This window comes from Bos taurus, chromosome 1 (genome assembly GCF_002263795.3).
Source record: "Bos taurus isolate L1 Dominette 01449 registration number 42190680 breed Hereford chromosome 1, ARS-UCD2.0, whole genome shotgun sequence".
Lineage (NCBI taxonomy): Eukaryota > Metazoa > Chordata > Mammalia > Artiodactyla > Bovidae > Bos > Bos taurus.
In genome coordinates, this window is record NC_037328.1 from 138,395,611 (window position 1) to 138,417,897 (window position 22,287).

The 22,287-nt window shown below is 39.1% G+C and overlaps 1 protein-coding gene and 1 pseudogene across 1 annotated transcript in view; one reads left to right on the forward strand and one right to left on the reverse strand.

Moving 5' to 3' along the window:
• Window positions 1-22,287, forward strand: part of MRPL3 (mitochondrial ribosomal protein L3) — a 57,021-nt gene that overhangs the window by 11,096 nt on the left and 23,638 nt on the right. The window contains 2 exon segments of the mRNA NM_001080317.2: window positions 10,653-10,752; window positions 12,320-12,380. Coding sequence (NP_001073786.1) covers window positions 10,653-10,752; window positions 12,320-12,380 — 161 coding nt within the window.
• On the reverse strand, window positions 17,151-18,893 carry LOC104971057 (ATP synthase subunit d, mitochondrial-like; annotated as a pseudogene).

Genomic DNA, 22,287 nt, shown 5'->3' on the forward strand with positions numbered 1-22,287 from the left:
AGTGTGACACTGCTGTCAGTCTTTTAAATTGCCTTTTGAAATCATTTATTTGGAAGTTAGGAAAAAACCCCTGTAACACTACTGTTGACTTCAGCTCAGCTTGAACATTTGGTTTTTCTCAGGACAGATGCATGATTAGTTTTATGATATTTTTATTTAAAAGAAAAAAATTATTCAACTTTAGTGAAATTGGAAGATAATCAGGAAGTATGTATTACCTTTGTCCTCCTTATGTCTCAGTCTAGAGTTACTTAGACAAGATGTTTATCTTGTCCATTTTGTATTACTAAAAAAAGCACAAGATTTTTCTCATAAGCCTCCTGGAATACTTAAAAACTGATATTAATAAAATATGTTTTTTAAATTGCCAAGTAGAATATGTGAAGGTCAAATATAAAATTGAAATTCTGTTCTAAAATTCAATAAATTTGAATCTGATCCATCAGGGAAATAATTTTAAGTATCCACGTTTTTAGATGTTTTATTGAAATTAAATTGATCTAAAACACTGTTAGTTACAGGTATGCAACATAGTGATTCAGTATTTCTGTACATTACAAAATGATTCCCATGATCAGTATAGTTACCATCCATGGCCATTCAAACTTACTACAATATTGTTGACTATATTCTCCGTGCTACTATATTCATCCTCAAGACTCATTTATTTTGTAACTGGAAGTTTACCTCTTAACTGCCCTCACTATTTCATTCATCCCCCCAGCCCCTCCCATCTGGCAACCACCTGTTTGTTCTCTATATCTATGAGTCTGCTTCTGTTTTGTTACCTTCCATTCATTTGTTTTTTAGATTCTGCATATAAGTGAAATCATATGGTATTTGTCTTTCTTCATCTGACTTACTTCACTTTGCATAATATCCTCTAGACCCATCCATGTTGTTGCAAATGGCAAGATTGTATTTTTTTCATGGCTGAGTAATATTCCATTTTGTATGTGTTTGTGTGTGTGTGTGTGTACATGTGTGCATGTGTACACAAACATCTTCCTTATCCATTCATCTGTTGACAGACACTTAGGTTGCTTTCATATCTTAGCTATTGTAAATAATGCTGTGGTGAAAATAGACATGCATATATCTTTTCCTATGAGTGTTTTTGTTTTCTTTAGAAGAATACCCAGAAATAGAGTAACTTAAATAATATGGTGTTTCTATTTTTAATTTTTGGGGAACCTCCATGTTGTTTTCCATAGTGGCTGCACCAGTTTATGTTCCCATCAACAGTGCATGCGGGTTCCCTTTTCTCCACATCCTCTACAGAACGTGTTATTTTTTGTCTTTTTGATACTAGCCATTCTGACAGGGGGAGACAATATCTTCTTGTAGTTTTATTTGCAGTTCCCTGAAGAGGAGAGTGAAAAAGTTGGCTTAAAGCTCAACATTCAGAAAACTAAGATCATGGCATCTGGTCCCATCACTTCATGGCAAATAGATGGGTAAACAGTGGAAACAGTGTCAGACTTTATTTTAGGGGGCTCCAAAATCACTGCAGATGGTGATTGCAGCCATGAAATTAAAAGACGCTTACACCGTGGAAGGAAAGTTATGACCAACCTAGATAGTATATTCAAAAGCAGAGATGTTACTTTGCCAACAAAGGTCCGTCTAGTCAAGGCTATGGTTTTTCCAGTGGTCATGTATGGATATGAGAGTTGGACTGTGAAGAAAGCTGAGCGCAGAAGAATTGATGCTTTTGAAGTGTGGTGTTGGAGAAGACTCTTGAGAGTCCCTTGGACTGCAAGGAGATCCAACCAGTCCATCCTAAAGGAGACCAGTCCTGGGTGTTCATTGGAAGGACTGATGCTGAAGCTGAAACTCCAATACTTTGGCCACCTCATGCGAAGAGTTGACTGATTGGAAAAGACCCTGATGCTGGGAAAGATTGAAGGTAGGAGGAGAAGGGGATGACAGAGGATGAGATGGCTGGATGGCATCACCGACTTGATGGACATGAGTTTGGGTAAACTCTGGGAGTTGGTGATGGACAGGGAAACCTGGCATGCTGCGATTCATGGGGTTGCAAAGAGTCAGGTACAACTGAACGACTGAACTAAACTGAACTGAACTGATAAGTAATGTGTACATTTTTTTGTGTGTGTCTTCTCATGTGTCTTTTGGTCATCTGTAGGTCTTTGAAAAAATGACTGTTCATGTCTACTGTTAATTTGTTAAGCAGGTTGTTGGGTTTCTTTTGCTATTGTATAAATTCTTTGAAATTTTGAATGTTGACCCCTTATCAGATTTATCTTTTACAAATATCTTCTCCCATTCAGAGGGTGGTCTTTTTGTCTTGTTAATAGTTTTCTTCACTGTACAAAAACTTTAGTTTGATGTAGTCCCATTTATTATTTTTGTTTTTGTTTCCCTTGCCTGAGGATAAAGATTATGCTACCTATGCTTTCTTGGAGTTTTCTGGTTTCAGCTCTTACGTTTAAGTCTTTCATTCATTTTGAGTTTATTTTTGGATATGATATGAGAAAGTGATCCAGTTTGATTCTTTTACAAGTAGCTGTCCAGTTTTCCCAACACCATTTGTTGAAGAGGCTGTCTTTTCCCCTTTGTATTTTCTCGCCTCTTTTGTCATAGATTAGTTGACCATTTAACTGTGGGCTTATTTCTGGGCTCTCTATCCTGCTCTGTTGATCTATATGTCTGTTTTTGTGCCAGTACTTCATTGCTTTGATTACCATAGCTTTGTATAGAGTTTAAAATCAGGGAGCATGATACCTCCAGCTTTGTTGTTCTTTCTAAAAACCGTTTTGTCTATTCTGGGTTTTTTGTATTTCCATATAAATTTTAGGATTTCTGTTTTGGGTCTGTGAACAGAGCCATAGGTATTTTGATAGAGATTACATTGAATCTTTCCATTGCCTCGGGTTCAGTTCAATTCAGTTCAGTTGCTCAGTTGTGTCGGACTCTTTGCAACCCCTTGGACTGCAGCACACCAGGCCTCCCTGTCCATCACCAACTCCTGGAGTTTACCCAAACTCATGTCCATTGAGTCAGTGATGCCATCCAACCATCTCATCCTCTGTCGTCCCCTTTTCCTCCCACCTTCAATCTTCCTCAGCATCACGGGCTTTTCAAATGAGTCAGTTCTTTGCATCAGGTGGCCAAAGTATTGGAGTTTTAGCTTCAACATCAGTCTTTCCAGTGAACACCCAGGACTGATCTCCTTTAGAATGGACTGGTTGGATCTCCCTGCAGTCAAAGGGAATCGCAAGAGTCTTCTCCAACACCACAGTTCAAAATCATCAATTCTTAAGTGCTCAGCTTTCTTCACAGTCCAACTCACATCCATACATGACCACAGGAAAAACCATAGCCTTGACCAGACGAACCTTTGTTGGCAAAGTAATGTCTCTGCAATTTCATATGCTGTCTAGGTTGGTCATAACTTTCCTTCCAAGGAGTAAGCATCTTTTAATTTCATGGCTGCAATCACCATCTGCAGTGAATTTGGAGCACAGAAAAAAAATCAGCCACTGTTTCCCCATCTATTTGCCATGAAATGATGGGACCAGATTCCATGATCTTAGTTTTCTGAATGTTGGTTGAGCTTTAAGCCAGCTTTTTCACTCTCTTCTTTCACTTTCATCAAGAAGCTCTTTAGTTCGTCTTTACTTTCTACTATAAGGACGGTGTCATCTGCATATCTGAGATTACTGGTATTTCTCCCAGCAATCTTGATTCCAGCTTGTGCTTCATCCAACCCAGCGTTTCTCATGATGTACTCTTCATATAAGTTAGATAAGGAGGGTGACAATATACAGCCTTGACGTACTCCTTTTCCTATTTGGAACCAGTCTGTTGTTCCATGTCCAGCTCTAACTGTTGCTTCCTGACCTCCATGCAGATTTGTCAAGAGGCAAGTCATGTGATCTGGTGTTCCCATCTCTTTCAGAATTTTCCACAGTTTATTGTGATCCATGCAGTCAAAGGCTTTGGCATAGTCAATAAGCAGAGATAGATGTTTTTCTGGAACTCTCTTGCTTTTTCCATGATCCAGCGGATGTTGGCAATTTGATCTCTGGTTCCTCTGCCTTTTCTAAAACCAGCTTGAACATCTGGAAGTTCATGATTCACGTATTGCTGAAGCCTGGCTTGGAGAATTTTGAGCATTACTTTGCTGGCATGTGAGATGAGTGCAATTGTGCGGTACTTTGAGCATTCTTTGGCATTGCCTTTCTTTGGAATCGGAATGAAAACTGACCTTTCCAGTCCTGTGGCCACTGCTGAGTTTTCCACATTTGCTGGCATATTGAGTGCAGCACTTTCACAGCATCATCTTTTAGGATTTGAAATGGCTCAACTGGAATTCCATCACTTCCACTAGCTTTCTTCGTAGTGATGCTTCCTAAGGCCCACTTGACTTCACACTCCAGGATGTCTAGCTCTAGGTGAGTGATCACACCATCGTGATTATCTGGATCGTGAAGATCTTTTTTGTACAGTTTCTGTGTATTCTTCCCACCTCTTAATATCTTCTGCTTCTGTCAGGTCTCTACCATTTCTGTCCTTTATTGAGCCCATCTTTGCATGAAATGTTCCCTTGGCATCTCTAATTTTCTTGAAGAGATCTCTACTGTTTCCTATTCTGTTGTTTTCCTCTATTTCTTTGCATTGATCGCTGAGGAAGGCTTTCTTATCTCTCCTTGCTATTCTTTGGAACTCTGCATTCAGATGCTTGTATCTTTCCTTTTCTCCTTTGCTTTTTGCTTCTCTTCTTTTCACAGCTATTTGTAAGGCCTCCTCAGACAGCCATTTTGCTGTTTTTCAGTTCTTTTTCTTGGGGATGGTCTTGCTTCCTGTCTCCTGTACAATGACATGAACCTCCGTCCATAATTCATCAGGCACTGTGTCTTATCAGATCTAGTCCCTTAAATCTATTTCTCACTTCCACTGTATAATCATAAGGGATTTGATTTAGGTCATACCTGAATGGTCTAGTGCTTTTCCCCACTTTCTTCAATTTAAATCGGAATTTGGCAATAAGGGTTTTATGATCTGAGCCACAATCAGCTCCCAGTCTTGTTTTTGCTGACTGTATAGAGCTTCTCCATCTTTGGCTGCAAAGAATATAATCAGTCTGATTTCGTTGTTGATCATCTGGTGATGTCTATGTATAGAGTCTTCTCTTGTGTTGTTGGAAGAGGGTGTTTGTTATGACCAGTGCATTTTCTTGGCAAAATTCTATTAGCCTTTGCCCTGTTTCATTCTGTATTTAAGGCCAAATTTGCCTGTTACTCCAGGTGTTTCTTGACTTCCTACTTTTGCATTCTAGTCCCCTATAATGAAAAGGACATCTTTTTTGGGTGTTAGTTCTAAAAGGTCTTGTAGGTCTTCATAGAACTATTTAACTTCAGCTTCTTCAGCATTACTGGTTGGGGCATAGACTTGGATTACCATGATATTGAATGATTTGCCTTGGAAACAAACAGAGATCATTCTGTCGTTTTTGAGATTGCATCCAAGTACTGCATTTCGCACTCTTTTGTTGACCATGATGGCTACTCCATTTCTTCTAAGGGATTCCTGCCCATAGTAGTGATCTAATGGTCATCTGAGTTAAATTCACCCATTCCAATCCATTTTAGTTCGCTGATTCCTAGAATGTGGACGTTCACTCTTGCCATCTCCTGTTTGACCACTTCCAATTTGCCTTAATTTATGGGCCTGACATCCAGGTTCCTATGCAATATTGCTCTTTACAGCATCAGACCTTGCTTCTATCACCAGTCACATCCACAACTGGGTGTTGTTTTTGCTTTGGCTCTGTCCCTTCATGCTTTCTGGAGTTCTCCAGTAGCATATTGGGCACCTACCAACCTTTCAGTGTCCTATCTCTTTGCCTTTTCATACTGCTCATGGGATTCTCAAGGCAAGAATTCTGAAGTGGTTTCCCATTCCCTTCTCCAGTGGACCACATTTTGTCAGAACTCTCCACCATTACCCATCGTCTTGGTGGCCCCACATGGCATGGCTTAGTTTCATTGAGTTAGACAAGGCTGTGGTCCATGTAATCAGGTTGGCTAGTTTTCTCTGATTGTGGTTTCAGTCTGCCTACGCTCTGATGCCATCTCTCAGAACCTACTGTCTTACTGGGTTTCTCTTCCCTTGGACGTGGGGTACCTCTTCACAGCTGCTCCAGCAAAGTGCCACCATTGCACCTTACCTTGGATGTGGGGTGTCTCCTCATGGCTGCTGCTCCTGACCTTGGACTTGGGGTCTCTCCTCTCGGCCGGCTGTCCTGACCTTGGACGTGGGGTATCTCCTCTCGGCTGCTCTGGCGCCGCGCAGCGCACCACCGCTCCTGGGGTAGTATGATTATCTTCAACGCATTCTTTCAGTCCATTAGCACAATATACCTTTCCATTTCTTTGTGTCATCAGTGTCTTTTAGTTGTCCAGTATAGATTTATTCCTAGGTTTTTGGGGGTTTTTTGAGTACAATTGCATATGGAATTTTTTTTCTTAATTTCTCTCTCTGTTCATTGTTAGTATGTAGAAAAACAACAGATTTCTGTATATTAATTTTGTTTGCTGCCACTTTTCTGAATTCATTTTTTCTAAAAGTTTTTAAAATTTTTTCCATATATAGTATCATGTCATCTGCAAACAGTGATAGTTTTACTTGTTCCTTTCCTGTCTGGATTCCTTTTATTTCTCTTTCAAGGAGCTATATTTTTAAATGAAAACTTTTATGTTTGCTTTCATAGAAGAATTGAGTATGATTAAAGATGAAAAGCAGGGTCCTTGGTGATGTTGAATATCAGTCTTAGGTTTCAGCATATGGGAAGTGAAACCATAGAGAGTGACAGGAATGAATGTATATTATCACTCTTGGAGGAAAGGACAGCTTCCGAGGGGTCTTTGAGGTAGAAAACAGTCTTCTGTGGACATCCAGAGCATGACTTCTTAGTATTTGTTACATGGTCTCACTGTGGGACTCCAGGGAGATTCTCACATGGGGGAGGTGGGTGGCGTATGGACTGATCCAAAACTAAAGTTCTCTGCCCTCGGGCCAGTGCCACCCAATTTCATGTCACCTAAGAGCAGCCTACTCAGTAAGTTATAAAGGGGCACAGTTCATATTTCCAACTGAAATTAGCAAGTACCTTAAGTTTGCTGGATATTCAAATATATGTTCTTCAGATAAGAGTGGCTGATCACTGGAGCTGGGGCTGGGCATATATTTAACAGAAAGTGTACATAGTGGGAGGAGATTATGGACCAAGAGACTGGGATAGGCAGGCACGGGTAAGCATATATGGAGTACTGTGGCTCATCAGGGCCCTGCAAGTGCTTTGTGTAGGATCAGAGGGGAAGCTGAGGGAGAGGGAATAGCAGGAAGATAAATACTGTTGATTATATTCTCAGGAGAGAGGCTCTTCACATCAGGAAATGTAAAGTGGTACAACTTTTTAGGTAAGTCTTACAGCAATCTATGTCAAGAGTGTTAATTTAAAAAGATACTAGGACATTATGTTAAGGAAATAAGTTGTCCATAAAATCTTCTGTTCAAGAATATTCACAATAGCTCACACAAAAAAGTGAGAGTGAAGGGAAGAGCAGACAGCAGGACCTACGAGGAGCTGGGGATGGAACAGCCATTAAAGTGTCTGCTCTCTGGAAGCGTACATTTTGGTGCAGTTGGGTGTGAGTCAGAAGCTCTTGTACAGAAAATAAACAACTCAAAAAATATATATTATGACAGATGGAGGGAGGTGCTTTGAAGATTAATAAAGTGAGCTCAGGGCATTGCAAGAGACAGAAAATGGTGCTATCTATTTTACGTAGAATAATTAGGAAAGGTAGGTTGATATTTGGGTGGGAACCTGAATAAAATGGGGGAGCATATCATACCAAAATCTGGCAGAGGCGTGAGGAGAGACATAAGTGAGGGAGGTTAAGAAGTACAGACTTCCAGTTGCAAAATAAATGAGTCATGGGTATGAAATGTACAGTGTGGGGAAGACAGTCAGTAATTATGTAATATCTTTGTATGTGACAGATGGTAACTAGGCTTATCATATTGAATCTTATGTAATGTATAGGAATATTGCATCACTTTGTTTTATACCAGGAACTAACAATGTTATAGGTCAATTATACTTTAACAAATTCATAGAAAAAGTTTTCAGATTTGTGGTTACCAGAGGCAGGTGATAGGGGGAAGGGGAATTGGATGAAGTCAGTCAAAAGGTACAAGCTTTCAGTTATAAGGTAAATAAATACCAGGGTTAAAATGTACAATATGATAAATATAATTAACACTACTGTGCATTACATGTGAAAGCTAATCTTCTAAGAGTTTTCGTCAAAAGGAAAAAATTTGTTTTCCTTTAATTTTTTATCAACATGAGATGATGAATGTTCACTAAACTTATTGTGATCATCATTCTGTCATGTATGTAATTCAAATCATTATTCTGTACACCTTAGACTTACACAGTATGGTATGTCAGAAATAGAAACAAATGGGCCAAATTTTGATAATTATTGACTCAGAATGTCAGCATTCATGCATATGTTTGAAATTTTCCTTAACAAAAGCATACTCCTGAGTTTAAATAAAGTAAATCTCCTGTCTACAGTGGATATAAGTGGTACAAACTTAAAAAGAACGGACATGTTAAATTTGCATAACATATAGAATTCATATAGAATCCATAATCTACTGGGGGAAGAGATTGAAACCCTGGAAAAGCATAGAAAAGGTTTCCTTCTTGCCCTTTTTTAAAATAGTGAGGCAGACATTTTCCACAGCTATAAATAGGATAGGCAGTTTAAGACTTTGAAGAGGAAAAGGGAAAACAAACTTGGCAGAATTGCCTTCTAGGCAGAGGGCCAGTAGGTGTGGAGGACCTGAGGTTGTTATTAGGTGAGTTCTTGGACTGGTAAGGAGCACATTGTCCCTGAGGCAGGGAAAGTTGGGAGAGTAGGTGGTGTTAGAACCTTGTAAACCATGGTGAGGACTTAGGACTTGATTCTACATAAGATGCACACCTTTGTGGAGATTAATGTAGCTTGAGTTTAGAATGATTGTGTGATTGGAAAATAGACCTGTGAATGGAAAATAGACCAGGGAGTCAGTCAGGATTATGGAAGCTGGAGAACTAATAGGAGGCTACTGAAATAATCCAGACAGTATACAACTGGCTGGGATAGGGGTGAGAAGTGGCTGGCTGGGATAGGGGTGAGAAGTGGCTGATGTGGCCTGTGTGTTTAAATAGAGGCTAGAGGAATGGCTGTTGGATGGACATGAGATGTGCAAAAGAGAGGAATTGTAGGTGACCACAGGATTTTTGGTCTAAACATCAGTACAGAGCTGCTGTTGAGACTCAGAAGAAGAGGCAAGCAGACCTCATAGAGTATGAGTCATGCTGAGTTCAAATTTAAGACGTGTTGAACTTGAGTTGTTCTATGATATCAAAGTGAAATGTTGACTTGGCAGTAGGGCAGAAGAATCTGTAGTTCAGAGTAGAATTTGGGATGGATATTGGAGAAGTGGGTCATTAACTTGTGCAAAAACCAGAGGGTAGTAGCTAGAAGTCAAGTGGAGGCCTTCCAAGAGAGAGTGACTGCCTGTGCCCATTTTTGCTCATGCACTTGCCTGGAAAATCCCATGGATGGAGGAGCCTGGTAGGCTGCAGTCCATGGGGTCGCTAAGAGTTGGGCACGACTGAGCGACTTCACTTTGACTTTTCACTTTCATGCATTGGAGAAGGAAATGGCAACCCACTCCAGTGTTCTTGCCTGGAAAATCCCAGGGATGAAGCCTGGTGGGCTGCCTTCTACGGGGTTAACAGAGTCGGACACGATTGACGCGACTTAGCAGCAGCACCAGTGTGTTTGGTGATTTTAACCAGTATGTTTCACAGGGGCTAGAATCCCCTGGTGAAAGTGGATTTGAGAAAGGGAGGAGTATTTATGGCTGAAGAAAAGTTTTTGTTTTAATATGAGTTATTGTGATTCTTTGTGTGCTGATAGGAAAGTTCCAGTGGAAAGGGGGAAATTATTGATTCAGAAGGTGGTGGGGACAATTTCAGGAGTAAAGCCACTGAACTGGTGAAAGGGCTTAAGAATTAGTACACAGTGGAGGATTTGGCTTTAATGAGAGCATCGACAGTTCATGTGTCATTGTGGTTCCCAGCCCCAGATTCACATCAGAAACATATGGAATGCTGAAAACACACTGCTGCCTGGCTGCCCCTTAGACCAGTGAAGTTACAGGCTCCAAGCTAAGGCCCTGGCACTGGTGTTCTCTGAGAGCTCCCTCTTTGCTGCTTGGCACTTGGAAGAGGGGTGGGAGAATGACAGTGTATAGGGCTGGTGCAGGCAGTTTGATCAGCTTGGTGAAAAAAGCTTGGGGAAGGTCTCTCCGTTTTATTTTTTCAGTGAAGTGAGAAGCAACATTATCAGCTCAAAGCGGGGAAGAGAAGGGAAGAATGTGATGGATGAAACTCTCACCTCCCTTAAATAAGGGGAATGGGGTACTATTTGTTCATTAGGGAAGCAGAGTGCACTCTGATTTGTTTTCTGGGCTGTTAGTAACTTAATTTAGTTTTCTGTGCATTAAATTCACATATTTATTTAATGTATTGTTTTTATGTGCTGCTTTTCTTCTAGAAATCTACATCTATATTGGAATTTTACCAAGAACTTGGATTGCCACCAAAGCAGAAAATTAAAATGTTTAACGTAACAGATAATGCTGTTATTAAGCCAGGTAATCTGAGATCGGGGAGAGGAGGGAGGTAAAAATACCCAAATATGTGATTTGTTTAATGTCAGCCCTTTCAATAAAGCTGATTTCACAATACAAAGTCCCAAACATTTATTTTTAAATATAAAACCGTGTCTGATTTAATCACTAGGGACAAACAGGTCTTTTTCTCTTTTAAGTGGAAGGAACTGTAGAGAACTCTTTGTTTTCCATGAAAGAAGGAGGAACGCTTTTGTTTTTAATGTACAGAGTGTTTCACATTTGGAAAAGCCTCTCCAAATAAGTAAGTGAACTTTTAAAATGTGAAGTTCGCTGTTTGTAGGCTGGTATTTTATTAAGTGAGGAATAGATTCTCACTGCGATAGAATAAGAAAATATAGCCAGAAACAGAGAAGTGACTGACCATGGCACCTCGATGTAAAGATTCTTACTTAAAAATTCCAAAGTATTTTACCTATTCCATGGAATATCAAAAAGTCAAATTTGGCAATATGATTATATTGGTTCACATAGTTAATGGCATTTTGATGTCTTTGAACTTTAGAAAAACTTCCTAATGTCTTGAACTTGAGTTCTTGAGAAGTAGACTGTAGAAGGATGTTTTAAGATTTGATATTTTAATACCTGAACTGAATTTCTTGAGGTAGAATACAGTTGCAGTAGGCCTTGTTAATTGGGGTGATAGAGTCAACCTTGATAAAAGCTAGAATTGAAGGTATTTTTTTAAGAGCAAATTTTTCATCTTTGAGGTAAAGTAAATGGATTTAACTAGTATAAACATGAAGTCTGTGTTAACTTCTGCTATAGCTCAAACTGTATGATAATGGGGTTTTTATGTGGATGAAAAATGGCCAAATATCAATTCAGGTGATTCAGCCGTAGAAATTTGATCATTTTCAATCTCTTTTTTCTTAATTCAAGGTTTTTCTCTGCCCATATAAATCTACATTGGGTCCTACTTAAAGGACCCTATCCTCTGAAACCCTGCAGCACTTTACTCCTTGTTTTAAAACAAATACAAATTAGCTTTTGATTATACTGTCTACTACATTGGTTCCAGTTTTTTTTTTTTTTTGAAATCTTACTGAGTGATGTTAATGTTGGTTCCTATTTTTGGATAACTTATCTCCAATAGGAAAAAAAGAAAAGCCATGATATCCTACGTTTATCTCTTATTTTTATTTTTCTTATTAGAAATGGAAAATATATCTTAATATATTGTTATTCACAAGAAAAAAACAAAGAATCTCATGTATTTACCAGCAGGAACAGTATTGTCACAGGAGTTGCCTGTTTCAGCTAGTATCTGTGAAGGTACAAGCAAGTCAGTGGCTGTGGGCTGCTGACCACTCGAGCACCATGTGCCCCATACTTCAGCCCCTGTACTGTCCATTAAAATGCATTTATTGAGCTATTTTATTGTTGATGTTTCTAATCATTAAAATGGCAGAAGAGACTATCCTGACATTTTGAAATCTGGTAGCTAGAAAGCTTCCTATCTAGTTTGTTTAATGAAATTGTTTCTGAGCTAACAAATTTCATATTGATTTTTTGTTTTATTTTCATAAAGGCACTCCTCTTTATGCTGCTCACTTTCGCCCAGGACAATATGTGGATGTCACAGCCAAAACGTAGGTCCACATAACAGGTTTTTTCCTTTTGTTTTCCTTGTATATTAAAAAACAGCAGAGTGAGTGAAAGAAGTGCAGTCTTTCAAAGTCAGTGAATAAAAGATAAGTAATCATTATTCTCATTCATTATTCTAATCTTTAATGTAACTGATGGTACCAGTTTTTAAATTGCACTGAATTAGTTGTGCATGAAGAGTTTACGTTTTAAATTGAGATGTGTGCTTCTTCAGATGGGACTAAGAGAAAGGTTACATTACTCAAGTTCCTTGTGGGGTGGGCCCACATCTATTTGAAGACAAAAGGCTGCGTATATTCTATCGGTAAAAGATACAGGAAGCAGTTAAATTACAGATATCTTGTACTGTAGAGCATTTTTGGAACTGTGTTAAAATCCTATCAGAAACTGGAAGAAGAAAACAGAATCATACCTTAGGCCTCTTCAGTAGCATGACATCATCTTCTTGGCATTGGAAGGGACAAAATATTTTGTCATATGTAAAGAAGAGTTCAGATTTGGTAGAAATGAACACTTAATTGTCACTAACAGAAATGCTGACTTTGAATCATACTTTAAGTTCAGCACTGACTAGATAACTTGCAGGAAACTTTAGAACTTGTAGAAGTAGTTTTTTAAAAATCAGTTGTGACAACCTAGAGGAGTGGAATGGGAAGGGCAGGGGAGGCTCAAGTGGAAGTGAGTATATGTACACTTCGGCTAATTCAGATTGTGTGGCAGAAACCGACACAACATTGTAAAGCAGTTATCCTCCAGTTAAACATTTTTAAAAATCAGTTGATGTTATCTCACTATGGAATAAAGTCACCAAGCCCTTTTCAGTATCATTTCTTATAATCCATATGATCTAGGCTAAGCTTAACTCCAGATATCAGCTCCCATCCATTCTTTTGTTTGACTTGGCTTGTTTGATCTTAAGTTCCCCTATAGGGATTGAACCCCCAATCCATGGTAGTGAAAGCACCTAGTCCTAACCACTGGACTGCCAGGGAATTCCCAAGTTCTCATTCACTCTTATTTCTTGTTCTGTTAACATTGAGGACAGTTTCACTGCTTTATGTGTCTCAGTTTCCTTTTGCCATTTGACAAGGTATGCAGCCTATGTTCTAGAAATATTCTGACTGAGAACCGTTTGAAAATGAAAATAGCCTCGAGGTGCTCTGGGATAACCTTAGATCACAGTGACTGAACCAGAGCTGCTGCTTGTATCCACGGAAACCAGATAAATCTAGTGTCAGTTTCCTAAATGCAGTCAGATACTTCTTCGCTTCCTCATTATTATTGCCTACTTTCTAATATGGGCCGTGGCACACAGGTCCTAGGGACCTTAGGTTTTGATTAGCTATTTAGAAATGGAGGGGGTTTGGCCTGGAGAGGAGAGTAAGGCTTTAAAGAGACTGAACCGTCCTCCTCTTCTCCCTTCCTCCTGATTGTTGTGAATTCATTCCTACTTGCTGGGGCCTCTGAAATTACTGGTCTTATGGTAACGTTTGTCCTGCGTGCCCTTGTGAAGAAGTCAAAATATTGGAGCTATAAAGCTTTGGTTTGGGTAGATAGGGAGACATGTGTTATGAATCAGATGGTTTTACTTTTTAAATTCCTAAATTATTACATATAATAAAATACTTCATGGTAATTTGTTAACTTACAGTTAATAATGTGTGCTTTCCACTACATATTTTGTAGGGTAAATGAGATATTCAAGAAGCCCCACCAAATCAGTTTCCTTTGTTAACAGATGCCTTGTGGCAGTGTTTGTGACTAGCTTGGATTGGAGCCTAGCCTTTTTAGTGTCTGTGTTCAGCAGATGCTTTTATTTCATATGTTGTTGTTGGGTTTCTTTGACGTCTTTTTTTTTTTTTTTTTAATTTTTTAATTGAAGGAAAATTGCTTTACCATGTTGTGTTGGTTTCTGCCATACAGCAATGCAAATCAGCCAAAGTTATACATATATTACTTCCCTCTTGAACCTCCCTCCCCTCCCCCCATTCCTTAACTTCTTAGAAGCTGTTTTTAAAACTTCAGCCTTCTTGTGAGAGTGTGTTGGTTTTGTGTTTTAAGAGCATATATCTAGAAGACAAGAGTGTGTATAGCCATATGCATTTCAGCCTCAGGACTAAACAGCTGATGAGAACTGAGAGAGGAAATAGCCTTAGGCTTTAGAGTAGTTGACACACACCTGTGAAGGGGGACCTCCATTTGTTGTGTGGCTGCTGTACCACCTTCTGTTTGACTGTATAATGTGTGCACAGTACTCTAGTGTATGTACCTTTTGGGGGTATTGCTATGCTAAGTCACTTCAGTCGTTTCCGACTCTGTGCGACCCCATAGACAGCAGCCCACAGGCTCCCCCGTCCCTGGGATTCTCCAGGCAAGAACACTGGAGTGGGTTGCCATTTCCTTCTCCAATGCGTGAAAGTAAAAAGTGAAAGTGAAGTCACTCAGTTGTGTCCAACTCTTAGCGACCTCATGGACTGCAGCCTACCAGGCTCCTCCATCCATGGGATTTTCCAGGCAAGAGTACTGGAGTGGGGTGCCATTGCCTTCTCCATTTGGGGTATTACCTGAGATCAAAATGAAACAGACTGATCTTTTGCTAAATGTTGCTGATAACTGTAGTTTTCATAGCTGGCATGTTATTATGGCCTCAGGGTGCTTGTAAGTGCTTTCAAATTTACAGAACTCTGTCCTCCTCATATGGAGACGTTTTGGATCTCTCCTGAGCAGGCTTGCATCTAAGCTACACACAGTCCTGGTGGCAGCTGTCACTGCCATTGACTTTCCCCATATGTGTGTGTACCTGTGTACATGCACGCAAACATGAATCTGCTTGCTTTTCTTTCTCCTCTTTAAATTCTTTTATCTCCTTTCCATGATGCTTCTCACTTTTTGAACAGTTCCCCCAGCTTGGAGTTTTAGTCCTTTACAGCCAGTGAGAATGTTTTTTCTTTGTTGACTATAAATGGAACCGTTATCTTTTAGACATAGGCTCCAAGTTGTGGCAGTCAACTTTGTCCTCCTTTTTTATACTTTGTCCTCCTCTTGCAGCCCTTGTTTTAAAATTTTGAAACTTCTGGGTTCCATCATCTTGATTATTAATGATGTTATAAATGTACACACTGGAGAAAAAGTGTTGCACTGACATAGTTAGGTCAGATGAGGGACAAGGATTCATAGCCTGGAGCATCAGTTCCCACACTTGAGTGGGCTTCAGCATCTCCAAGAAGGCTTGTTAAACAATCTTCTATCTACTACCAGTCTTCAGATTCATTAGATCTGGAAAGTACCTGAGAATTTGCATTTCCAACAAGTTCCCAGGTTGTGTGGATGCTGCTAGTCCAGGGACGACACTGAGAACCACTGGACTGAAGAACAGTCAGAAGCTCATCAGTGAACTCGCTTTTCTGTGCTCCTTTACCCAGCACAGAGTCCCAGTGCCTGCCTTTTCTCAGCTCTTCTCAAATTAGTCCTGAGAAATCTGTATGCAGGTCAAGAAGCAAGTTAGAACCAGACATGGAACAACAGACTGGTTCCAAATTGGGAAAGGAGTATGTCAAGGCTGAATATTGTCACCCTGCTTATTTAACTTATATGCAGAGGACATCATGTGAAATGCTGAGCTGGATGAAGCACAAGCTGGAATCAAGATTGCCAGGAGAAATATCAATAACCTCAGATATGCAGATGACACCACCCTTATGGCAGAAAGTGAAGAAGAACTAAAGAACCTCTTGATAAAAGTGAAAGAGGAGAGGGAAAAAGTTGGCTTAAAACTCAGCATTCAAAAAACGAAGATCATGGCATCCGGTCCCATCATTCCATGGTGATTAGATGGGGAAACAATGGAAACAGTGGCTGACTTTATTTTTGGGAGCAGATGGTGACAGCAGCCATGAAATTAAAAGATGCTTGCTCATTGGAAGAAAAGCTATGACCAACCTAGACAACATATTAAAAAGCAGAGACATTACTTTGCCAACAAAGGTCCATCTAGTCAAAGCTGTGGTTTTTCCAGTAGTCGTGTATCAATGTGAGAGTTGGACCATAAAGAAAGCTAAGCACCAAAGAATTGATGCTTTTGAACTGTGGTGTTGGAGAAGATTCTTGAGAGTCACTTGGATTGCAAGGAGATCCAACCAGTCTGTCCTAAAGGAAATCAGTCCTGAGTATTCATTGGAAGGACTGATGCTGAAGCTGAAGTTCCAATACTTTGGCCACCTGTGTGAAGAACTGACCCACTGAGAAGACCCTGATGCTGGGAAAGATTGAAGGCAGGAGAAGGGGATGACAGAGGATGAGATGGTTGGATGGCATCACTGACTCTATGGACATGTGTTTGAGCAAGCTCCAGGGGATGGTGATGGACAGGGAAGCCTGGTGTGCTGCAGTCCATGGGGTCGGACACGACTGAGCAACTGAACTGAACTCAAATGATAACATATGGACGTCTGTTTTAAAGTATGCAAGTCTAGTCAATCTGATTTCAAATAACATTGCAGTAAAAGTAAGCCTGTGTATTACTCACATTTTAGTTAGCATGAAACTGAAAACTGGTCTCCTTAGTAACTGGCCTCATCATCTCCTTTCCATTAGAGATTAATTTGAGACTTGTTTCTAATTGAAATTTATTTTTCTCATGTTGTAATAATTATATTTAATTGTTAAGTCTACACTTATATTTTGAGTAATTCAAATTTTTTACCATATACTTTCAGTTTTAATTACTGGATTAAATATACGTTAGAAATAACTTAAGAAAAATTTAAAATGGAAAAACAGTAATTTAAGAAAATATGGTGTTAATAGAATCTATCTACTTGAAGAATGAAATTGTCCACAGACATTTTCTTTTAAGTGACCAGTAACCAACACTAGCAACCCCCCTTTTTTTACATTTTTAAAACATTTATTTATTTTTAATTGGAGGATAATTGCTTTACAATATTGTGTTGGTTTCTGCCATTCATCAACGTGAATCAGCCATGGGTATACATACGTCCCTTCCCTCTTGAACCTCTGTCCCACCCCTGTAGGTTGTCACAAAGCCCCGGCTCAAGTTCTCTGCGTCACGCAGCAAACTCCCCCTGGCTGCCTGTTTTACGTATGGTAAATGTATGTGTTTTCAGGCTACTCTCTCCATTTGTCCCACCCTCTCCTTCACCCACTGTGTCCCCAAGTCTGTTCCCTATGTCTGGATCTCCATTGCTGCTCTGCAAATAGCTTCATCAGGACCATCTTTGTACATTCCATATATATGCATTAATATACGATATTTTTCTCTTTCTGACTTACTTCATTCTGCATAATAGGCTCTAGGTTCGTCTGCCTCATTAAAACTGACTCAAATGTGTTCCTTTTTATGGCTGGGAGCCTCTTCTTGAAGACTTCCTTAAATTGTCTTTTCACTATAATTATCTTTAATGTCCAGAGTTTATAATTCAGGGCCTTCTCCCAGACTGAAGTTTATAAATTCTCAGTTGGCTTGTGAGGCTAGTAGGAGTACTTTTTCTTGTCTGATATGGTTTCTGGGAAAACTTCATTCAAGTCCTCAGTGGTCATCTGATCAAGTGTTATTAAGTTCCTCATCTTCTCCAGCTCTTTCTCATATTCCTCAATTCTGATCTTTGAGAGAGACAGAAATTCAGCACAGCTTTTCACATCTTCTTTTTCTTCAGTGTGTACCTGGGCAGTGTATTTATCCTCTGGCATAGGAAACTTCGGGGCATTAACTCCTTCTCAAAGTCATCTTTCAAGCCAGCCTTTGCCACATTGGCCTTGCAAGCCCAGTCAAGGGCAGGTGGTTTCTCAGGCAGGTTAGCCAACCTGGAGGTATGGGTCTCATTCCAGAATTTCAAGGAATTAGCAGTGGCCTTTGGGAGATAATCTCCCTGAAAGCTACCCAGTCAATGGCTTTTAGAGCAAGTTTCCATCCAACCATCTTGAGGACCTTTATTGACCCGGGGCCCACAGTCCACAACAGGCTTCCTGAATTTATAAAATGTTCCTCTTTTAATGATTACATTGGAAAATTTGCTTACATCGAAAAAATATATATATTTACCTGTGCTGTATTTTTAAATCAGAAATAGTTTTTTATCTAGAGAGTCTGAGAATACAAATTCTATTTAGATTATGTGGGAAAGATCCTTAACATCTAATATATAAAACTTTTCTATCAGAATAATTTTTCAGTTTTCATTATTCTATAAACATTAAGTCTCAGTCTTTGAAATGTATCAGTTTTATGTAATTTATTCTAATTAAAGCCTAGCATGTATAATGATGCAATCCCCACACCACCACAACCACCGCTGGGTAGTGGTACTCCCTAGTGTACTAGGGCCCTTTTAAAGGCTATATCCTTGTTCTGTAACGGCGATTATATTCCACTGTAATTTCTAACAGATGATGGGTTTGGAGGTTCAACATTTTTCCCTTTCTTTCTCTCTCAGTTTTGAGGAGGAAACATCTCTAGATAATGTAGAAAGAGTCACTAATATAAAGTATGACTGTTGATTCTACCCTTAACATGCAGTGTTTAGTCCATTGTTTTCTGTTGAATTCTAGCAGTGCTTATTTTAACTTTTGCGTTTTTCTTTTTTTATGTTAAAGGAGAACTCTGAAAAGAATGAAAGTAAGATAAACAAAAAGAAAACTGTAAATACACATTCTGCATTGTTTAGGAGATAAATGTTAGGTCTCTCTTAGAGAACTTGGAAGACACTGGCGATGGTGATGAGCCCATACTGGTGGGCATGGGACACTTTCCTGCCAGGTGTCTTACTGAACTTTGAATTCATGACAGTGGCATCCCTGAAATAATTGCTCAAATCTCAGATTGAAATCAGAAAACATTTCATTCAGTTACTTAAAAGATTTTTTTCTTTTTGTACATAAGATCATCTGAAAAATCTGTCTATGAGTCTGGGCTAATGAAAACAACCCATATATTTTCAGGCATAATCTTATTACTTAAATAGCAATTTCTGTCATAATCTTATTATTTTTGAAGTTATCAGTGTCATTTAAATTCTCATTACCCTTTGGCTCAAAATAGGAAAAATATGTATGTATGCTCAGTCATGTTCGACTCTTTGTGAGCCAGTGGACTGCAGCCCACCAAGCTCCTCTGCCCATGGGATTTCCCAGGCAAGAATACTGGAATGGGTTGCCATTTCCTTCTCCAGGGGATCTTCCTGACCCAAGAATCGAACCCACATCTCTTGTGTCTCCTGCATTGGCAGGCAGATTCTTTACCACTGAGCCACTGGGAAGCCCAAAGAGAAGCAGCTGCCAGGAGAGACAGACAGGGTACTTACTTTGATAATACCACTGGTAGTAAAAATGAAAGGAGTAGGGAAGAGTTAATTTGGGTTCTTTCATTAAAACATCGAAGTATGTACAGAAATGTTTTCCATCAGAGCCTTCAGGTGATTAAAAAGCTAGGTAGGTTCTTAACAAAGCAGAGACTCTTTTGAGCTGTGTGCTCAGTCCTGCATACTGTTCAAAGAAGGGTGCTTCCACACGGTCAGAAGCTCGAGGGAAAACAAGATACATGCTGCCTTCAGGGAACAATTGTTCTCCAGCCCTGCACATTTTAATAAGTTACTTTATTTACTGGTTATTCAAAGCAGTAAAATTTTAAGCATACTAGTGAAAATTTTTCTAAATGAGTAAACTATAGAGGGAAATAGTCTCTGTGAAAAAACTATGTTTTCAGTCAGTCAAAGTGAGGTGGTCTAGGGAGCGTGGTCAAAGCATGGCTCTGCTTCTCCGAAGCTCTGTGACCTAGACAGCTTTCTTAACCTCTCTGTCACCTCATCTTTGCTGTTGTTCAGTTGCTTAGTTATGTCCGACTCTTCGCCACCCCACGGACTGTAGCTCACCAGGCTTCCCTGTCCTTCAGGGTCTCCTGGAGTTTGCTCAAACTCATGTCCATTGAATCAGTGATGCCATCCATCCATCTCATCCTCTGTCTCCCCTTTCTCCTGCCTTCAATCTTTCCCAGCATCAGGGTCCTTTCCAATGAGTTGGCCCTTCGCATCAGGTGGCCAAAGTATTGGAGCTTCAGCATCAGTCCTTCCAGTGAATATTCAGGGTTGATTTCCTTTCGGATTGACTGGTTTGATCTCCTTGCTGTCCACAGGACTCTCAAGAGTCTTCTCTAACATCACAGTTAGAATGCATCAATTCTTCAGCACTCAACCTTCTTTATGGTCCAACTCTCACATCCATACATGACTACTAGAAAAACCATAGCTTTGACTATATGGACCTTTATTGGCAAAGTGATAACTCTCCTGTTTTCATATGTTGTCTAGATTGGTCATAGCTTTCCTTCCAAGCAGCAAGTGTCTTTTAATTTCATGACTGCAGTCACCATTTGTAGTGATTTTGAAGCCCAAGAAAATAAAGTCTCTCACTGTTTCCATTTTCCCCATTGTGTTTGCCATGAAGTGATGGGATTGGATGCCATGATCTTTGTTTTTTGAATATTGGGTTTTAAGCCAGCTTTTTTACTCACCTCTTTGACTTTCATCAAGAGCCTCATCTTTTTTTCTTTTTCTTTTTTTTAATGTAAATTTATTTATTTTAACATGAGACTAATCATACCACCTGCCTCATAGCCTCCTAGTGTTAAGGTTGAATGAAATAATGCACATAAGGCTCTTAGCTCAAGATCTGGGATGTAGTAAATGCTCCAAAGTATTGGCTGCTGTCATTATTACTGTTTTTTCATTTGTTTCAAATTTTTTTTTTGGTTTCAAAATTTTAAAGGAAAAATCTATGTTTTCCTCAATAGGAAATATCTTTTAAAATGAATTAACTACATTGAGTTATTTAGAATTCAATTGTGGTATTTTCTAATACATCAAGTTATGGCCTCTTAAACTGTTTTGTATAGCCAAGTAGTAACCTTACAAAGCACTCTAGGTAATTTTAAGAATACATAATACCTGCCACATCTAGAATTTACAGTGTAATGAGGATGCCCTTGAAATAGCTCCATGCTTCTCTGATATGCTACTTTACTTTTGTTTTACTCTGTTTATCAGGAGGCAGTGTGACCTGGGTTGAAAGCATAACCAGATGCTTTCATTTACCAGGGATTTAACCTTGGGCAAGTGGCTTAACTTCTCTGGATACATTTCATTATCTTTAACATAAAGGTTTAGGATTAAATGGTTTCTAAGTTTCTTCTTTTTTTTTTAATGTGGGTTTTTTTTTTTTAATTTTTTATGTAGTTTTTTTTTTTAAATACAGTTGGTTGACAATATTCTGTTAGTTTCAGGTGTACAGCAAAGTGATTGAGTTATATATATATATATATATATACATCTTTTTTCATATTCTTTTTCATTATGGCTTATCACAGGATACTAAATATAGTTCCCTGTACTATATGGTGGGACTTTGTTGATTATCTGTTGTGTATATAGTAGTTTGTATCTGCTAATCCCGAACTCCTAATTTATCCCTCTCCTACCCTTTTCCCCTTTGGTGACTGTAAGTTTGTGTTCTGTATCTATGAATCTATTTCTGTTTTTTAAATAAGTTCATTTGTATCTTTTTTTTTTAGATTCTACATATTTCTAAGTTCCTTTCGGTTATATAAATCTGTTTCCAAAAAATGATCCCTTGATTTTCCAAGTGGCATAATTCACTGTTTTCTATATTAATGAAGTAATTAATGAACTAATACTCAGAAAACTGTTTTGTCTTTTCATGATGTTACAGAATTATTTGAGTTTTCTGTTTTGAGAAGAGCAGACTGAACTTAGGACAGCAAACATGGTGTCTGGGTTTAATTAGGACAGCCAGAAAATGCTCCCTTCTATAAAAGGGCCCAAAAGAATCACTGCACATTTGGCTCTTTGTCCTACTGAATGA